General features: G+C 36.3%; 2 protein-coding genes and 1 pseudogene across 10 annotated transcripts; 1 reads left to right on the forward strand and 2 right to left on the reverse strand.

Moving 5' to 3' along the window:
* Positions 1-6,799: 6,799 nt before the first annotated feature.
* LOC117275244 (F-box/kelch-repeat protein At5g42350-like) lies at positions 6,800-10,025 on the forward strand. 2 transcript variants are annotated; one of them, XM_070181984.1, is made up of 2 exons: positions 6,800-6,821; positions 8,106-10,025. In XM_070181984.1, the coding sequence occupies exon 2, from the start codon at positions 8,115-8,117 to the stop codon at positions 9,852-9,854; it is 1,740 nt and encodes a 579-aa protein (XP_070038085.1). In that variant the 5' UTR covers positions 6,800-6,821; positions 8,106-8,114; the 3' UTR covers positions 9,855-10,025. The 2 variants fall into 2 exon arrangements, with proteins under 2 accessions (XP_070038085.1, XP_033510444.2); XM_033654553.2 differs by lacking the exon at positions 6,800-6,821 and adding an exon at positions 6,834-7,081.
* A 391-nt stretch (positions 10,026-10,416) lies between these two features.
* Positions 10,417-12,389, reverse strand: LOC104120927 (U-box domain-containing protein 44-like; annotated as a pseudogene).
* Positions 12,390-12,783: 394 nt separating this feature from the next.
* On the reverse strand, positions 12,784-18,589 carry LOC104120928 (uncharacterized protein At5g43822-like). Of its 8 annotated transcripts, none has more exons than XM_070181978.1 (8): positions 18,173-18,585; positions 16,233-16,300; positions 15,973-16,117; positions 15,742-15,860; positions 15,062-15,241; positions 14,522-14,569; positions 14,183-14,250; positions 12,784-13,148 (listed from the first exon to the last, which is right to left on the reverse strand). In XM_070181978.1, the coding sequence occupies exons 3-8, from the start codon at positions 16,102-16,104 to the stop codon at positions 13,105-13,107; spliced, it is 591 nt and encodes a 196-aa protein (XP_070038079.1). In that variant the 5' UTR covers positions 16,105-16,117; positions 16,233-16,300; positions 18,173-18,585; the 3' UTR covers positions 12,784-13,104. The 8 variants fall into 8 exon arrangements, with proteins under 8 accessions (XP_070038079.1, XP_018621960.1, XP_070038078.1 ...); XM_018766444.3 differs by having other exon boundaries at positions 16,233-16,312; XM_070181977.1 differs by having other exon boundaries at positions 15,973-16,124; positions 18,173-18,584.
* Positions 18,590-18,829: the final 240 nt, after the last annotated feature.

An 18,829-nucleotide genomic window follows, 5' to 3' on the forward strand; every position in this document is an offset into this window, starting at 1 on the left:
TGTGCCCTTTTAGCGTAGTAAAATGTAGTGCCATTTAGCGTAGTATTTTTTGTAGCTATTGAAATTAATCATTTAATTATATGTTAAACCCAAAAATATCTGAACAAAGTTGATAGTTCAAACACAAACTCTCTTGAATTCTAGTCAACAAACGTAAGAAAATTACAGTAGAAAACAACAACATTTGTCAAACTAAGTATTGTTACATGAATATTTAATAAAATAATCTTGTATAGTTACGAAAATTAATTATTTAATTTTGTTATAGTAAAAAATAGGTGATTAAAAAAATAAACATATAAAATAATAAACTAACATATAAAATAATAATCTAACATATAAAATAATAAACTAATATATAAAATAAGAAATAAACATATAAAATAATAAACTAACATATAAAATAATAAACTAACATATAAAATAAGAAACAAACATATTAAATAATAAACTAACATTTAAAATAATAAGCAAACATATTAAATAATAAACAAACATATAAAATACAAGACAATACACATAACGCGGTATTTTACCGCGCTATATTTCTCGTGATAATGATTCTTTAGGGTACAATACAACTTTTCCAAAACGGCAGCTTTTTCAGGTCGATAAGACAATACACATAACGCATATTGGTGGCGCGCTATGCTTCGCGTGATAATGATTCTTTCGGGTATAAGACAACTTCTTAAACTGAACCAAGTCATCTGTATTCAAAGACAATTTGAATAAACATTACAACATCCATTTAAAAAATGCCACTAATATTTAACAAGTGGTTCAAAAAGAGGCAAAAAGGGTGAAGGTAGTTCAATAGATCTCCATGGAACACGCCTTAACACTATCGATTCCTACATTGAAAAGAATTTGCTAGGTTGCTACACTGACTTGGTTGTTGACAAGTGGTATGCTGTTCTGCGTACCTTAGAAAATAAGCCTATCAATATGCACGCTGATCTCAAAGTTGCAAGGCACATTATTGAGGGCGAAGCGCATTCTACAAAGCCTGAAGGTATACGAATTTGGGGCGAAAAACTACAATGGGTTCCCCTTTACTCAAAACAGTGTGATTACGAAGTACTATATCGCTGGCATGGGTTTGTTGTGCCACAAGCACTGTCTGCAACCTTCCAAAAAAACACACACAAAGATGAACCATAAGTGATTCGGCATTTGATGAAGGAGATTCTAGAGATGGAAAAGACACTAGTTGTTCATCATGCAATTGATGATCTTAACTTCCTAGGAGGAACGGAGGATCAGTACTGAGATTTATTAGAAAATGATAAATTGCATAGAGACAATGATTATCCTGTTTTTCCAACAGTTGTCAAGTGGGAGGGACTACCTAAGTTTCTACCACAAACGTTGGACGTAGGAGTCCCATATTATTGTAGAAATCAAGCAAGTGGTCTTCTTGATGATATCGCTAAAATGCGAGAAATGTGTGTCAACTGAGGTCTAGATTACGATGTCCTCGTTCCCGAAGGGTACGTACACGATGTTGACGAAGAGGATGAAGATAGTGACAATGAAATAGTGACAGACAACGACGATAATGGCGAATGACAATTGTTTCTTCTTCTTCTTGGGGTGTATGTTAAATTGTTGTACTGAAGTATTAATGTTAAATATCAATAAGACTTAATACCAATGGAAATATAATTTTATATCATACATTCTGCAAGATGAACATGTATATACACTTATTACAACAAATTATTGAAATAAAACACTACGTGTATCCTTGATAATTGGGCACATTGGATGAGCTTCTACCGGTAGCTGAATTAACACCGCTACCTAAACCAGTTGAAGGACATTTACGATGGTCGTGTCCTATTTGCGAATATATACCACATTTATGGGCATAAATGGTATCACCAACATCCATTTAGTTCCGTATACACGTTCTTTTTTGCACTTGTCGTTGACGCAAATACTCCTTGTTACACACCATTTTAAATGGTTTCGGCGGCCAATAATGCTCAGCACCCGCTGGCTGCAACTGTCCACTATAGGTGTTTAAGTATGCAGCAACACTATATTCTTTATCAACGTACCTTGTGTGAACACCTAATTTTTGACCGCACCCAAATTCGATACTATTTTAGTGTAAATATTTTTTTTAGGTCTAATCTTAATATTTTAAACTTTTATCTTAGTCTTAATAGGTTTTATTTGGAAAAAATATATATTAAAAACTACAAAAAAATATTCACATTCTTAGGGTATAAGTTTATTTCTATTTACAAGAGAAAAGAAAATTTACAAAAAATACTTTATTTCTTTTAATTTGAATTCAAATAAGTAAGCTATGGTATCTTTTCTTAGTAATATTTAAATTATATGTAAATATTTAGTTTTTTTTTTCAAATATATTTTCTTAGTCTAAAAGAAGTGGGTTCATATTTTTATTATGTATTTTACTTTATTTTTTAGAAGTAAATAAAACAACATAAAAAAAATAAAAAAAATATCCTAGATAAACCTACATCCCTTACCCCCTAAGAATTCCTTTCCTTCTCATCTGCTCCTTTCCCTAATCCCCACACTCCCTCACGTCCCCTCTCCCCACTTATAGCACACACCTCACAACCCCCCATGTTCTCACTCTTCTTCTCCATCAACATGCACACTGTTACACATTCTCTATATAAGTCATACATTTTAGATTAGTAGGAGGGGGAAATTTTTGAAAAGGATAGAAAATTAAGAAAGAAGAAAAGAACGAGAGAAGAGCAGTATCTCATAAGGAAAAGGGAACAACTTTCAGCCATGGAATCCACTACAAATCACCATTTTGAACATACCATTAATACCCCATAGCAGTAGTTCATCCTTTTTCTTCGATAACCAACCACAAAACCCAACTAAAAGTTAAAATAATCCTAAACATCATTGAAACACCCGGCGAAGCATTACTATTTGGTTTCGCGTCGAGGTTCACGGAGCAGCGAGGTTTCCGGCAAGGCTCTGTTAGAGAGGTCCCTCAAGTTTTTCAGTCCAATTTTAGCAAAAGATTCTTGTTTTTTCTCTGTTTGAATTCATCTCACGTTGATTTTGTCCATTGCTCTGTAAGCTTGCTTGGATTTTCTTAATATTAAAAGGTTTCATAGGTCCGTTCTTCTTTCCTTCATTGTTTTGCTCTTTAATATCATATTTTGTCAGCTTTCCTTAATCTCTTATGATTGTGTTGCTTGAATGCTTGTGTTAGTTCGTGAAAAACAAATCTTACTCAAAGCATGATGGTTTGGGTTATCTCATTAAATTTTTGTGCAGTGCTTAATGTATTGTTCTCTTTAAATAAGTCCTTATAAGTTAGTTTATTGTTATTATTATCTTTATTTCATGAAAGTTCGAATAAGAACCAATAAGCTTATATTAATGTCGTAGGCCATTTGGTATTGTGCTTATAATAATGACAATCATATAATGAGGAAAATGAATTGTTAATTAATAAGGATTAGGATCACAATGCCATTAGTTTTTTTTTGAATCAAATGGAACAATCATAAATACGTTAGAAAAACTTGAGACGCATTTTAAATATTAGCCCATGTGTTCATACCCGAACCTTGGATTAATATGCTTAAGTAATAAAAGGGTCATGTGCCCATTCTTGCCGCGTCTCGATGCCTTTAAATTTAAAATAATTATGTTTTATCTATGTGTACATTCCGTACCTTGGTTTAACATCTAATTTCAAAGAAGTAACTTGTGTGCGTATCGCATCTAGGTCAAAATAATTAATAAAATACAATAATTAATTAAGCAATAACAGACACATCACAACCAGTAATATATAAGCATAGCCAAGAATTGATTTAAGCCTTATGTTAATCAATAAAAACGACCGTAATAGAACCACGAGACTCGAGGGATGCCTTACACCTTCTCCTCGATCAACAGAATTTCTTATTCAGTTTTTTATTTTCGTAGACCATAAATAAAGAGTCAAATCTTCCGTTTGATAAGGGATTCAAATAAAAGGTGACTTGGAACACCAAAACTCAATTTCAAGTAGCGACTCCAAATAATAAATAATCCCTTTTCAAAACGTCACTTTAATTAGAAAAACTCTTCTAATTCAGCCTCGCAATAAAGGTTGCAAAAAAAAAAAGAGGTATGACACCTCGTTGCCGCGAAACCTGTATGTCGAAAGCACTTCATGGCATGTGAGCACGACATGTGATAGATGGACCATTTCTCACAGGAGCATAACCTTCTGGCTTCATTGACGGTGTGTGTATTATTCCCCCAGTTTTGATGGATAGCGGTGTGAACTTCAAAAATATTTCGCTCGTTGCAATACTGAAAAAATGAATGCCAATGTGCTTGCTTCCTGTATTTCTCAAATATTTTCATTGGTATTGGCGTAAATTCAACACCCCTTTCCATATGTCTGACAACGTGCTCCTTCAAGTGGTTCAAAAATAATGTCCACGTCTCTTGACTTTCATTGGCACAAATAGCAAAAGCTAGGGGAAATATACTTCCATTAGCATGTACTGCAACAGTGATCAATAACTTAATATCATACTTTCCATAGACATGAGTGCCATCTATAGATATTACCGGCCGGCAATGCACAAAGCCATCAATTGCTGGTTTAAATGCCCATAACACATATCTGAATATATGTTCTGGTATTCCCGGACTCCGCTCAAGTTTTTATTCAACAACAGTCCGGGGTTAAAGTATTGCAATGCTGCCATGTACCTGGGTAGAGATGCAAAAGACTTATCCCAGTTACCATAAACAATTTTAAATACACGTTTGTGCCCGAGAAATGCCTTTCTTTTGGTAATAGTACACCCATATTCTTGGTGGACAGATGTTATACACTCTTTGATTTTGTACCTTATGGACGCTTCAATGTATGGAATCAAGACAAGAGAAATCAAGTCAACATTCAAGTTAAAATGATTCTCACTGAATGTGTCCATTTCACAATTGTGGGTGCCAATGTATTTACCCACAACCCACATATTTGTTTTCGTCTTCCTCGCACGCAGCATCCAATTACAACCCGTAAACTATTTACGGCAAATAACCTTGTATACATCCGGAGATGACTCATGAACCACGATCTCACAACACTCATTTATGCTGTACATTCGCACCGCCCTGTTTAGGCGCGCTTTATAAGGAAAAAAGCATGCCCTTTGACAACACCGTTGCTCTATATTCATCCCACATTGCTGTCCGAATTTCATCAAGATACCTTGTGAGGGCATCCACATCCAACATACTTGGAAAATGATCAAGGTAGAGAATCTCCCTTGAATGAAACAACACGTGGGACTCGTACACTCTTGGTCTAACGGGAGGTGGAGCATGCTCTCTCGTCAAATCAGGTTCAGTATTCTCTTCCTCCTCCTCATCACCCTCATCAGGAAAGTGTGTGTCATCTCCAGACTCATCAGCATTGTTGTCATAATCACAATTCTCTTCCTGAATTTGCGCATCTGCCAGATCCCGATTAAATATGTCGTCTTCGGACAATTGAGTAAGGACAGGACCTTCAAGTTGCTCGTTTTCACTGCACAACCAATAAAATAATGAATTTCTCAAATTGATCCAAACTTTACATATAGCTTTATCGCTTCACTTACAAATCATAATGTGTTGATATCCCATGATGGACATTATCCTGTTGATGATGACTCCCGGATGGACCACCATGATCCAACACACCAAAACTAGGCATATTTCATATGGGCGTTGGTTCATAACTTGTAAAATTCATATATGGCCGGTACCCCTATGGAATATATGAGTGTTAATACAAATTCAATACATAAAAATAAATATCGTGACACAAAGAAAAATTAAAGTTTACCACTCGGCTTGAGAATTATGTAAACTAGGGGAGAAATTATTTCCTCGCTCCTCATTAGCCCGTGGAGATAAGTTTAGATAAGGCCAAACTCTTTCACCCGGAACCTGTTCGGCTAAAACTGCTCCAAAATAACCACCCGATAATTGAGGGATATCCCTACTTTGCGCAACTTCATTATTGCAAACGGCTTCAGCCTTGACGTACATTTCCAATATTTTTATCACAAGAAATTCCCAGTATTCATCCGGAGTCCTCAAAAAATCTCTCAGAGTTTCATCGTCTTCGATGTTAAACTCAACATAACAAGCAACCCCTTGCAGAGTGACAAAATACGGATATTTTTCGGTTACTTTAATACTCACCGAACGTTTGCTCATACCCATTTTTTTACATAACAACTATACCAATGTATCATACTCCATTGTAAGTGGCAACTTAACATGACACTATGGAGAACAACTATAGCTTACTGAGTTATTCGCCACCACAACCGAACCCCAAAATATAATGAAACTCTAATTATTCGCTCTTCAGATATTATGATAAAATACAAAATAACTTAATGACAAAAATATGAGAAGACTTGAAGGAGGATGGATGTATTTTTACCAAATCCTGAAACCCTTTAAATAAGGAAAAAATCAATTCGGGGTACAATTATTTGAGGTATAACGACTTAAATATGGGCGCTATACCCAGTTGAATTATTGGTGTATCAGTTAAGCACAAAACAATTATTCGTGGGCCCAATACTTAACTATAGCGCGGTATTACACCGCGCTATACTTTAACGGCAAACATGCCGTTAAGGTATAGCACGGTGCAATAACGCGTTATATATATTATGGTTCCCAATTTTTTTCACATATTTTAATTTTTTGAGTCCAAATGAATCACACTTTGGTTCCGGACTCCTGTAATATATCGAAAGAAAAAAGAAAGTAGACTACTACTCACTTGGAATTAAAATTAGGTTCTTACCTATTTTGATTACGATTTGTGGGGTTTTCTTTTTTAACATTCTTTCTTGTTTTTTCACATGAGAATACCCCATTACTTTTTTTGATTGATTCTTTCTTCACTGAACTCAAAGATGCTTTCTTTTTTGCTATGACTATAAGATCTCATTTGGGGTTCTGCTTTTCTTATCAAAATCTTAAAACAGTTTGAAAAAAACGATAGTCTTGATTTTGGATCCATGGTTTTTGGAGCTCTGCTGACTTGATTAATGAGGTTTTTTTTTTTTTTAATTTCTTGAATTTTACATGTTTTATTCCATTTCCCTTTTATTCCATCTGGATATGTAATTATTTCTCTTGTTTCAAGATTTGTTTGGGATAAAGTTTTGATCTTGTAAAATAAACAGGATGCTTTTAGCTCATTTTGTCAACCTAAATGTTCCTGAGCTTATTTTTGTCTTTGTGTTGTCTAAGCTTTTCATTTGTATTTTCTATTTTAGCTCATTTAAGCTGATTATTTGGAGATTCAATTGATTTTTTAGGTATAGGGATGTATATCTGAAGATGTTTCAGGAAGAAAAATATGAATCTTGCTTTCAAGGAAAAATAAATAAAGTTAGAGCATCAAATTCATTTCTACCTAAAAAGTTGTGACTTTTGAGTATATAGGAAGACACCCTTTAGATTCCTAGTGGTTTTAGTGTACGAATATGTCAAATATCTCAATCACTCTTGAAAGGGGGAACTGCATTCATTTGTTTATTATCTAATTGGCACATTTGTCAGGGCTTTGTGCTTCTCTTATTTGAGTATGTAGGTTTGTGGAGTAATATTATTGTCATAGCTGTCGAAAAAAGTTAGTCTGAAAACAAGATAGAAGATGGAGGATTGTTAGTGGTTTATGTAGTTTCCTCACTATTTTCTATGGTAGTATTGTTGTTTATAGTTATTGCTTTTACATCTTTTTTTCTATTTCTTACGATGCTGTCAATATTTTTTATCTTCTATTTTGCTGTCACGGATCTATTGTCTATTGTTTATTTTTCTTCTTCTCGAGCCGAGGGTCTTTCGGAAATAGCCTCTCTACCCCTCTGGGTAGGGGTAAGGTCTGCGTACACTATACCCTCCCCACACCCCACTTGTGGGATTATACTAGGTTGTTGTTGTTGTTGTTGTTGAAACATCTAAGACTTGATTTTCCAACAACTATTTGATTTATGTGATAAACATGCCACATAGTCATTATACAATAGAAAGGGATCAGTAAGATAATTCCTTTTTTTTTAACACAATTGTAGGATACTAAGATGACATCAGAAAGGTTAACAGGAGAAGAATCTATTCAACAGGATTTGGAGTCTTTAAGCGTGTCGAAAAAGCTAGTCAGAAGTGTGAGCCAAAAATTGAAAAAGAAGAACCATAGAAGCGGAGGGGGAGAAGAGGATGACGACAAGGGCGTCTCCTTGAGATGTCTAACGCTATACAGCAGAGGGGGTGGTTGCAAAGTAGCTGCTGACACTGGTGATGAGTTATGGGATTCATGCGGTAGAAGAAGGTCAAATGCAAGTGAGGAAGGCAAAGGCTACGCCCCAATATGTGGAAATGAAGAAACCACAGTAGATTGCTTCGCTTATGGCATGAGGGAAAAATTCTGGAGGAGGACTAATAGGAAATCTCTAGAACTTGAAGCAGCACTACAGAACAAAAGCATGAATGTGTTTTTACCGGATGACATCCTTGAAATGTGCTTATTAAGGCTTCCTTTTATGAGTGTCATGAATGCTAGGCTGGTGTGCAAGAAATGGAGAAACTTGACAATGACGCCTCGTTTCTGGCGAATGAGGCAAGAAGGTTCGGTTAAGAATCCATGGGTTTTTCTCTTTGGGGTTGTAAAAGACGGTTGTTGTTCTGCAGAAATACATGCATTGGATGTTTCCTTCAACCAATGGCACAAAATTAACTCTGAAATTCTGAAAGGAAGATTTTTATTTTCTGTTGCCGGTATCCATGATGATGTTTATGTTGTTGGAGGCTGTTCTAGCCTTACTAACTTTGGGAAATTTGATAAGAGTTCATTCAAGACACATAAAAGCGTGCTCGTTTTTAGTCCCTTGATGAGAACGTGGCATAAAGCTGCACCAATGAAGCATGCAAGATCATCCCTTATTTTAGGAGCTTATGAGATCAGTTCAGATTGTTTAATTATTAGGAATCAACAAACTCGAGGAGACAGAAGATTTTACCGTCCAAGAGTTGGTGGGGTATCTGATGTTTATGAGGATCCTCATAGACTTTCAGTTGGACGCCAATTTCGATATTCTCTGAATGAGAACGAGCTTACGTCCTTGCCAAGTGTGAAACGGTACAAGTTTGTCAAACAAAAAGGCGAACATTCAAATAAAGATCAAAGACGCTTTCTCTTGATTGCTGTAGGGGGTCTTGGATGCTGGGATGAGCCTCTGGATTCTGGGGAAATTTATGATTCCATGTCAAATAAATGGACAGAGATCCAGAGGCTGCCTGTAGATTTTGGAGTAGCTTGTTCGGGGGTTGTGTGCAATGGGAAGTTTTATGTTTATTCAGAAAGTGATAAGGTAGCAGCATATGACATTGAGAAGGGCTATTGGGTTAGAATCCAAACCAGTCCATTCCCTCCCCGAGTTCATGAATACCACCCTAAACTTATATGCTGCAATGGACGGTTATTTATGCTCTCTGTCTCGTGGTGTGAAGGAGAAGGTCAGATTGGCAGGAGAAACAAAGCAGTAAGAAAGCTTTGGGAGCTTGATCTTACGTATCTCACTTGGACAGAAGTTTCAACACATCCTGATGCCCCAATGGATTGGAACGCTGCGTTTATTGCTGATAAAAACTTTATATTTGGAGTTGAAATGTTCAAAATATTCGGGCAGGTGCTAGACTTCTTGACTGTTGGAGAAGTATCTGGTGCTGGAACAAGCTGGAGCCATATCTCAAGGAACCATCTACCCCATGAATTGGATGCTGCTTCTTGCTTGACTAAATCCATGGCAGTGCTACACTTGTGACGGATCAAAGAAGACCTACGATAACATCTGTTTCCTCAGCTTCAGATCTTCTGAATGCTAACTAGTCAAAATATGTGCAGTGTTGATCATATTCTTTTGTTATGGCCAGTTTTTACCATTTGTTGGACCTTTGATGCTGTTTAACTAATCTATATATTCTTGTTTATTTCATTATTATTCGAATTAGTTCTGTTGATGCAGGTCATTCATTTGTTCTGTAATATGTTGAGTATATGAATAATTAACTGTTTTTAATGGTTTAGCAGCTCTTCTTCCTTTTCAATCTTTTTTCTACATATAAATGAGAAAAAGAACTTAAAAATAATTCAAGTGAACTTCGCTGACAACAATTTTGGGACAAAAGAAGTATTTGGAATCGACTGAAGATTTTCAAGAAGGGGCGCCTTGCTGGGTTGGTGCCGTGAAAATAACATCATGCAGAAATACAGGGTAAGGTTGCGTACTGGTCCGGTCCTTACCCGGATCCCGCACGTAGCGAGAGCTTAGTGTACCAGGCTGACCGTTAGAAGCTTCAAATCAACTGAATCAGAACATGGAGCACTTGTTTTTATGGTTCAGCAAAACTCGTAAAAATTGAATAACAATACATTTTACAACAATAAACCTTAAAACATTTAAAGAGGACAATAATCTTCTGAAGAAAATACTGAACACCAGAAAGGTGGACTAGGGGAAGAAGGAAGAATACAAAATCCCTCTATAAAGAAGAAAAAAAGAAAAAGAAAATACTATGTACCTGCATCATACAAGTTACAACAAGAAAACACTCTGATTCATCTAAGAAACTCAGCAGTGAAAATGGCCACAATTTCATCAATGGTGAAGTAAACACCTCGACAAAGATTAGCCCGTGTTTGGGAATACCTCTGAAAAGTTGGGAACTCTGTCAACATGCTTCAGCGGCCGCTCAGCAATCTGTCGTGTCCTATAATCACCATGTTGGAAAGCATCAACGAGAGCTGTGCTCACGTTCGGATCACCAGCAACTTCAAGGGCTATATCCTCTGTATGCAGTAGTCTTTCAGCTGCCCAAACTGCGTAGACTTTCAGTACGCTTCTCAAGTAATACATCAAGAATAGGTTTGATTCCTTCTTCGATATCAACTCCATCATCTAACAAATTGCATACAGCTGCAAGTGATGCCTCAACAACCTTTTCATTTCTGTGGTCAACAAGTGCAACCAACTTGTCGAGACAGAAGGTGTCTCTCAGAGAACATGTCCCCCGATAGACCTTACACAATCCCGTTATAACAAGGGAAGATCGAGACACAAAAACCTGGCTTTGGCAGAGCTCAGGCAATTTGGTCAAGTCTGCACATTATCAAATCAAGCCCATTGGTCTGCAGAAGTTCAATGAAGAGTGCGGCAACATTCTGTTCACGACAAAGTGCAACGGCATCAGTCAAAACAAATGTGATCCTTGAGAGAACTTTCAAGAGCCCTTCTAGATATGGCGTAACAAAGCGACTCCCTCTTGTCTCTTCCTCGAGATTACCAGCGGGAAGACACCTTCGTCAAGCATTTGCCTTGTAAGTCCCCTATCCCTTTCAGGGAGATCAGCTAAAAGACCAACTGCCGCAGCTTGCTCCTCGGTTATACCAGTATTCTCTGATATGACTTTAATTAGACTACCAAGCTGACCTGATGTACCATGTAAGCAACGAGCGAGTTCTTGATCCATATGAGGAGAGAGGTTCCGCAGAAGCTTTATCGAAGCTACCCGAAGATCTTTCTGTGGAGCCTCAATAAACTGAATCAAACTGATAGTCGCGGCCGAGCTTTTAATGGCAGAAACAGCATTAAAAACAGTTGTGGGATAACTGGTTAAACCAACAAGAACTTGGAGAAGCTTGCATTCTATTGCAGGACCAGTGTTGCTAATAAGATGCAGAAAATTGTGAACTATGTCCTCTGAGACAAGTGCCTATATTCAGAGCCAACTGGAACTGAATCAAAATCATACCCTGAGTTGACGATGTTTGCAAGGATTGTTGCAGAAACATCTCTGAGTCGCATCGGCAGTTGATAAGAGGGGGAAGTATACCTGCCTCTATGAGGATCTTGGCACTAGACTCGTAAGACGAGATTTGATTTAGAGATTTTAAAGCAGCCTCTCTTGATGACATGTTACCATGTTTCATGATGTTGATCAGTGATGAACCAACAGTCCTTGCCACTAACACTTTCACATCATTATTGAGAACCAGCTCACCAAGGAAAGCAGCCATGGAAAGTTTGGTCTCTGGCGATCCTGTAACAATAAATTTAAATGGGAGGGTTCCACAGATTTGGGATCTCCATCAATCTATGATGATGCATCCAGATACTTAGACTTAATCCTTGTAAGGTCTACAGAATGATATAATGAGGAAAACAATAACGACTATATGTTTATGAAGAGTTCCAGAAAGCATTCCAGAATGCATCCAAATAACCTGACTGTTCAACTGCTAAAGCTTTGAAAGTCGAGCCTTCATCTATAACAGAATGGAAACTCAGATAATATTTCATTTGAAAATGTTCATGAAATTCCTTGCCATGAATATCACACAATTTCAAGTTATTTCAGAATCAACTTATATGCTAAATAAGGAAATGAATTTTATGACAAGGAGGGAAAGCGATGCAAAACTAAGAGAGCTGAACATGAAGAAATTTCAGTTGGCTGGGCAAATGAAAAGAAAGAAAAAAAAGGATATAACGGTTGCATGGACATCTTACTGATCGACGAAAGCCAAACTTGAGACAAGTTCTTCTCCACCCAAGTATAGCAGATGCAGAAATAAAGAAGGAAACTTTCATGAAAGCACTTTACAAAAGATATAACTTAGCCTAGTATCAATTGGACAAGTACTTTTCAAAAGGACAAGGATCTATGTTATTTCTTTAATCTCAACAATCAGAATTTGGATACCCTTGCCAAAAAGATCACTAGTTAAGATGTTTCATATTTGATCACAACTATGTTACCAACTAAGGACCAATAGAACCAAAAGTTGTTTATAGAAAATGTAAATAAATGAAATAAATATACAAAGCAGCTAAAGTTTACAGTGATATCTATATTAAGAATCTCTTCCATTTCCAGGTTCCAACCCCTTCCACTATCGACGACTGTGTTCTCTTTGGTCAGGGAAAAGCCTCAATTTCTTCAGTCTGAACTTAAAACAGATTTCACCAGTTCAGAAATCACTTCATGGGTCCAAAAATCCATGCGAGAAGGACATCAAGCCATCTCTTCAGCGAATATGATATCAAAAATGAATTGTACTGCAGAATAGAAGCAATTAGAATGTAGAAGTGTGGGTTCGATAACAACAACATATGTGTGCACTTAAAACAATGCATTAAAAGCTTCTGTTTTAGCACATCTGAAGCTCAACTCGAGCTAACGAAACGTTACTGCCATAATGCTTAATTCCAGCTACAAGCAAAATTACATTGTCAAGAGGCTTCATATGGTTGATCTTACCTTGTACATTTCCGAGGAGCTATAATCTAAGGCATTAGGTAACTTGATGGGATAATTAACACGAAGTTACGCATCATTAGTAACTTAAACAACATTACGGTGGGTACTAGCTGCCTTAATAACTAAACCGCAAAGGAAGGAGAAGAGGAATCATGAAAAACTACATGCCTGAGACTCTAATTGTAAAATTCACAGCTTTGAAGCAATTCAATGTTTTTATAATCTTGTAATTTAACTCCTACATTCTAGGTTTGACTGTGAGCATAGAGGTCGGTAATCCAGGTTTAAGAGACAATATATAACTTTTTTTTCTTCTTCCATAACAAACTTTCCATGCATTATCAGGTCAACATCCATATCTTTAGTTCAGGCTGCACCAAAAGAGTGTCTGCCTTCTAATTTTAGGTTGTCCTAGACTCGTGTCTGACAGAATATTATTGACTCATGTCAGGCAAATGTCATATCCACATATTGGTACTTCTAATACAAAATTCTCTTTCCTTACTTAACGAAAGAGAACTTGTAATCACCACATCCAAATTTTGACAAAACCAAAATACATTCAGTTCTTCTCTTCATAAACGTGCAAAGATACATCTGCCATGCTATAACAGTTTGTTCTGACAACAAGATGTTCATTTAACAGGAAAGAGTAACTGTCTATAGACTGTTAGATTCATACTGACACTGCTTTTATTGTTCTTTTTTTTTAGGATGAATAAAGATGGATAGTTTCGTTCTTGATGCGACTTGCACAAATTCAAACCCACACCATATGCCACATGGATTAGCAAGTCACTTGAATTGCTTTACTACATCGATTTTTACTCACCTTCCTCTTTGGGGATGTTAGGTTGATCAACCAACAGTTGCTGAAGCGCGCCTAAATCATCAGTTGCACTGCAGGGAAATCAAGCTTCAATATGTGCATAAATTTTTAAAAGAAAGAGAAATGGAACCTAATGACAAGACTAGGATGAAATCCCAGAATATCCCAATGCTCTTCACGAATCGAAACAGCATGAGCTTCATTTTTTACTCAAAAACGGATATCAAGCCAACAAAACAGGAAAAGAAAAATAAATTGACAGGACATTGACCACCTATAGCTAGCTCTGCCAGTGAGATCTATAAAGGAAAATAAGTAGAAAATAACTGTGTCATATGATACCTGGGTTTTAAAGCAACTGCTGATATGACCGATAATTTAAGATGGTACCTGAAATAATGTACTGAGAGAATCGGTAACGTAAAGTGTTCAATGCATAATAATGCAAGGATAAGAACTAGTTCGTATGACAAAAGAAAACTATATCAAATCCATTAGAGGTGACAGGAAGAAAGAGAAGAAAGAGGTAACTTGATTTCAAACCAAAGTTTTGTTCATGTTAACCTACCATAGCAAATAGCACAGCTATATCATTTTCACAGTAAAGAGAAAAGCTCCTGATGCAGGAAGTGATACTAAGGAGGTGATAGTGGATTGCATGATTATATATCATTTTTCTTTTTAAGGATAACATCTGAAAATCTAATTCAAAGGAAGAAAGATCAAAGTACAGCTATATTACTAGGAAACAGCATATTATCTGTAATAAAGGCTCAACAATGGAATTTACTAGTACTAAAAAACAATAAACTTCGTAATTTAAGATAAATAAGGCAGGAAAATTGAAACAGGAAAAACATATATTTTCTTATCTATGCATACTCTGATTGGTGCATCTCACAGAGAAGTTTTAGCCCGTCCAAGCAATCAGCAATGCTTGGTTTTACTCCAACGCGTTGCTGCAGCTGTTTCACAGTTACTTGAGTGGATCCCCCTTTTATGAGCTGTCTACCATCACGAACCATCTTCTCAAGCGATAACACGACAGAACGAAATTTTTCCCTAGATTTTGAACCAAACAGAAAGAGGGGAAAAAAGAATAACCCTCTTAGTTGATAATCAACATCTAGCTCCAATAACTAAATGCACAAGTAAACTGCAAAAGCAATTCACTTACTGCTCTATAACATTACAAAGGAGTACAACAAAACTCATCCCACAGTTTTAAGAAAGTCAAAAACAAGGAAAATAATGCTACTTTTGCTAACATAATCAATTACCAACAAAAAATTCGAAAGGGCAATGACAAATATTTGACTTTTATAACTGAGGAAAGTTTGTGTTTGCCACTAGTTATTTTATCTCTAGTTAGCGACTTGCATATAAGTGTTTCAAATAGCCTCTAGTTTAACTTAAAAGACTAATTTTTGGTATTAGAATGAAATGAGCCCGAATAGTGAAAAGATTCATATAGCCGACCCCAACTAGTTCGGATTGACATATAGTTGATTGATTGACATAACTAAAAATCATGAAATAGAAAGACAAAAAAAAGGACCTACATAGTTTGATTCATAGAAAGCAAGATAGTTTGAAGAGAATCCATTTGCTTAAGCAAAACAGCTTCTTCAATGCCTTCAACACATCTCAGGGCACCATAATTCTTAGAATCTTGAAGAATCTGCATAAAAATGTAATCTTTTATAAGGGACAAAAGTAAACTATGTCAAAAGCCCTTTACTGTTAGAACCAGCCATTAGAACATGGTTAAAAAAGCTGGGAAAGTTAATTACCTGTAACCGCTGAATGATGGAAGAAGCATTGGTGAACTGAGAAAGCAGTCGAGATTGAAGATCATTCCACGTGTCCATCCCTTCCTTCACCTTCCTGAATCTCTGCTGATACTTTTTAACTATATTTTCCATATCTCCAATTTACCTAAAGCCTATCAAATAGTCAAACCATTAAAAAGACATACATAAGCGAGATATGAGAGAGAAAAAGAGATATGTGTATATGAGTTAGAGAGAGAGAGAGAGAGAGAGGAACTTACAACTGGAGTTGGCCGGAGACAGAAACGGCGGGCAGTTGTTGGCAGCCGCGGGCCAAGCGTTAATTTGGCTGAAGATTTTCCTTTTTTGTTTTTTTAAAACAGAGAAAATATGGAATTTAAATAATCCTAGGATTTAACTTATATAGATTTACTGTGTAAATTCTTTACACTATGAGCTCAGTGTTTGACCAAAAAATACAAACTTTAGGTTAAATTATTAATTCTTATGTAATAAAGGGTTAAACCTAGTTAATGATAATATCTCTAGATTTAGAACTAGTTAGCATAAATAATGTGAGATAATGCTGGTGTCAGTTAGCCAAGCCTCAAGAAGCTTGTTCACCGCTGGTGGCGTCTCTTCCATCATGGACGTGGAGGCTCCTTTACCACCGGATGTTGCGATACTGCCGTGAGGGAGAGGCGACCCGCCTCGCTTGGGAGAGGCATTAGGCGTTATGTTCTCGCCTTCAGTCTCAGAAACCTCATTGATGGTGTTCAAGAGATTGGTGGTGAGGTCGGTCACTACCCTCATTCTTTCTTCTCCGTTACCTGCCATGTCAGATATGTGTGTACAAAGAAAAAGGAGTTTTGTTCTCTATGTGTTTTTTTGTTAGCAATCCGTGCTAGTTGTAGATCTAGAAGAAACTAAAAATTTAACTAGGAAATCCACACAAACGGCGCCAAATTGTTTGACCAAAAAATACAAACTTTCGGTTAAACTATTAAATCTTATGTAATAAAGGGTTAAACCTAGTTAATGATAATATCTCTAGATTTAGAACTAGTTAGCATAAATAACGTGAGATAATGCTGGTGGGGAACTGAAAACAGTGCGCATTTAATATTCCAAAGGATTTGAGCAATAATAGAGGAATATCAAGCAATAAATAGCAATGAATGACATTTGTGTAAATAAGAAGAATGATTCACCCAATATTGAATTAGGTGGATGATTCTTCTTTCTGACAGTGATGAATGACAGATAAATCCTAGAATATTGGAACTATTCTCGGATCTGATGGAAAAGTATGAAATAATAGATGATGGAATCTTAGTAAAAACTTCTTCTCAAAAAGTGTTCTCCCCTTATCTCTTTTTCTCTTTATACGAGACATATCCCTAATCAACCCTAATAGTACAAGTGCAGAAAATATTCAATGGAATATTTTCTCTAATATCTTATTACAAAAATTACCCGTTAGTGCTCTATCCTTGATGCTCGACCTCGACCATTGTTGAGTGCCCAGCCACGAATCCCATTGTTTCCTAGTCGACCTCGACCGCATCTTTTTCCTTATTACCACTTTATGCTAAATTCCCTTAGGACAGATTTTGGCTTATACAGTTAGTCCCCAGATGGCCCCTTGCTTGGCGATGACCCCTCATCTTCATCTATTAAATGACGCAAAGGGGAGGTCGGGAGTTCTGTCGCTGATACGGTCGACATTACCCGAGGGAATAGGGATTTTTTCCAATTAAAGTGACATTATTCAAAATGAGATTATTTATTTAATTCAGAGTCGCCACTTGGAATATTTTTGGTAGTGGCCCAAATAACCGGTTTATTTTAAATCCCAAATCGAGTAATTTTGACTCTGTTTTAAAGTACGAGAAAAATCAGAAGACCGGGTAAGTAATTCTGTTAACACGGGAGAAGGTGTTAGGCATTCCCGGATTCCGTAGTTTTAGCACGGTTGCTTTAATCATACTTGGCTTAATTAAATTGTTTAACTACTCATTTCATATAATTATGCTGGTGTTCATATCTTGAATTAACCAAATTTCAGCATCTACTTTAATTACACTACGTGAGAAATGCATTCATGTCCATAATCATATTACAGTCCAAACATGAGAGTTTAACAAATTATGCCAGATTTCATAGAGAATAGGGGCTGTCATTTCAAAGGAACATGTAAGTACAGAGATGTCGAACTTACCAGTTCAAAGCCGAGAAAACACTAGGGAACAGACCAAATAAAGGTCAGAAATAGCCTCGACTAGAGCTCAGCAACGATTCCAACAGCTATCAGCAGGATTGAAGACCAAATCGGCTTGCCAAAAACCCAGAAATAATAAAAAATTCTCTAGAATCAAGCAGAAACAGATGCAACTTCTCCACAGCCTTTTGAAAAGGAAAATCGACCTAACTTTACTTCTTCTTCTTCTTTTTTTTTTTTTTTTTTTTTAAGACTGGAAATTTCAGATTCTAACTCAGTAATCCATGGCTTCTCTGAAGGCGTTTTTGGCTGTTTTTTTGCGTCAATGAGGAATGGAGAGTGAATGAGTGAGGAATTTGTATTGTGGTGCGTGAGCGAACTGTGAGGAAGCGGATAAGTAACAAACAATGACACCATCTGACATAATTTGTCTCTTGGTGTATTGATTATATATTTGATTTTGCTCTAAGATGTCCCATGTTCAAACCTTAACTAGCACATCATTTTTACAAATATTTGAGAGAATCTATGTGGTTAAAGATTGTGATGAAGTAAATTTAATTTAGGATATTTTTTTACTTAAGACTCAACAAAACTAATAGATTAAAATTATTTTTCGTCTAGAAGTATGGTAATTAAAGCTATTATTCTCGTTCT

This window comes from Nicotiana tomentosiformis, chromosome 8 (assembly GCF_000390325.3).
Source record: "Nicotiana tomentosiformis chromosome 8, ASM39032v3, whole genome shotgun sequence".
NCBI lineage: Eukaryota > Viridiplantae > Streptophyta > Magnoliopsida > Solanales > Solanaceae > Nicotiana > Nicotiana tomentosiformis.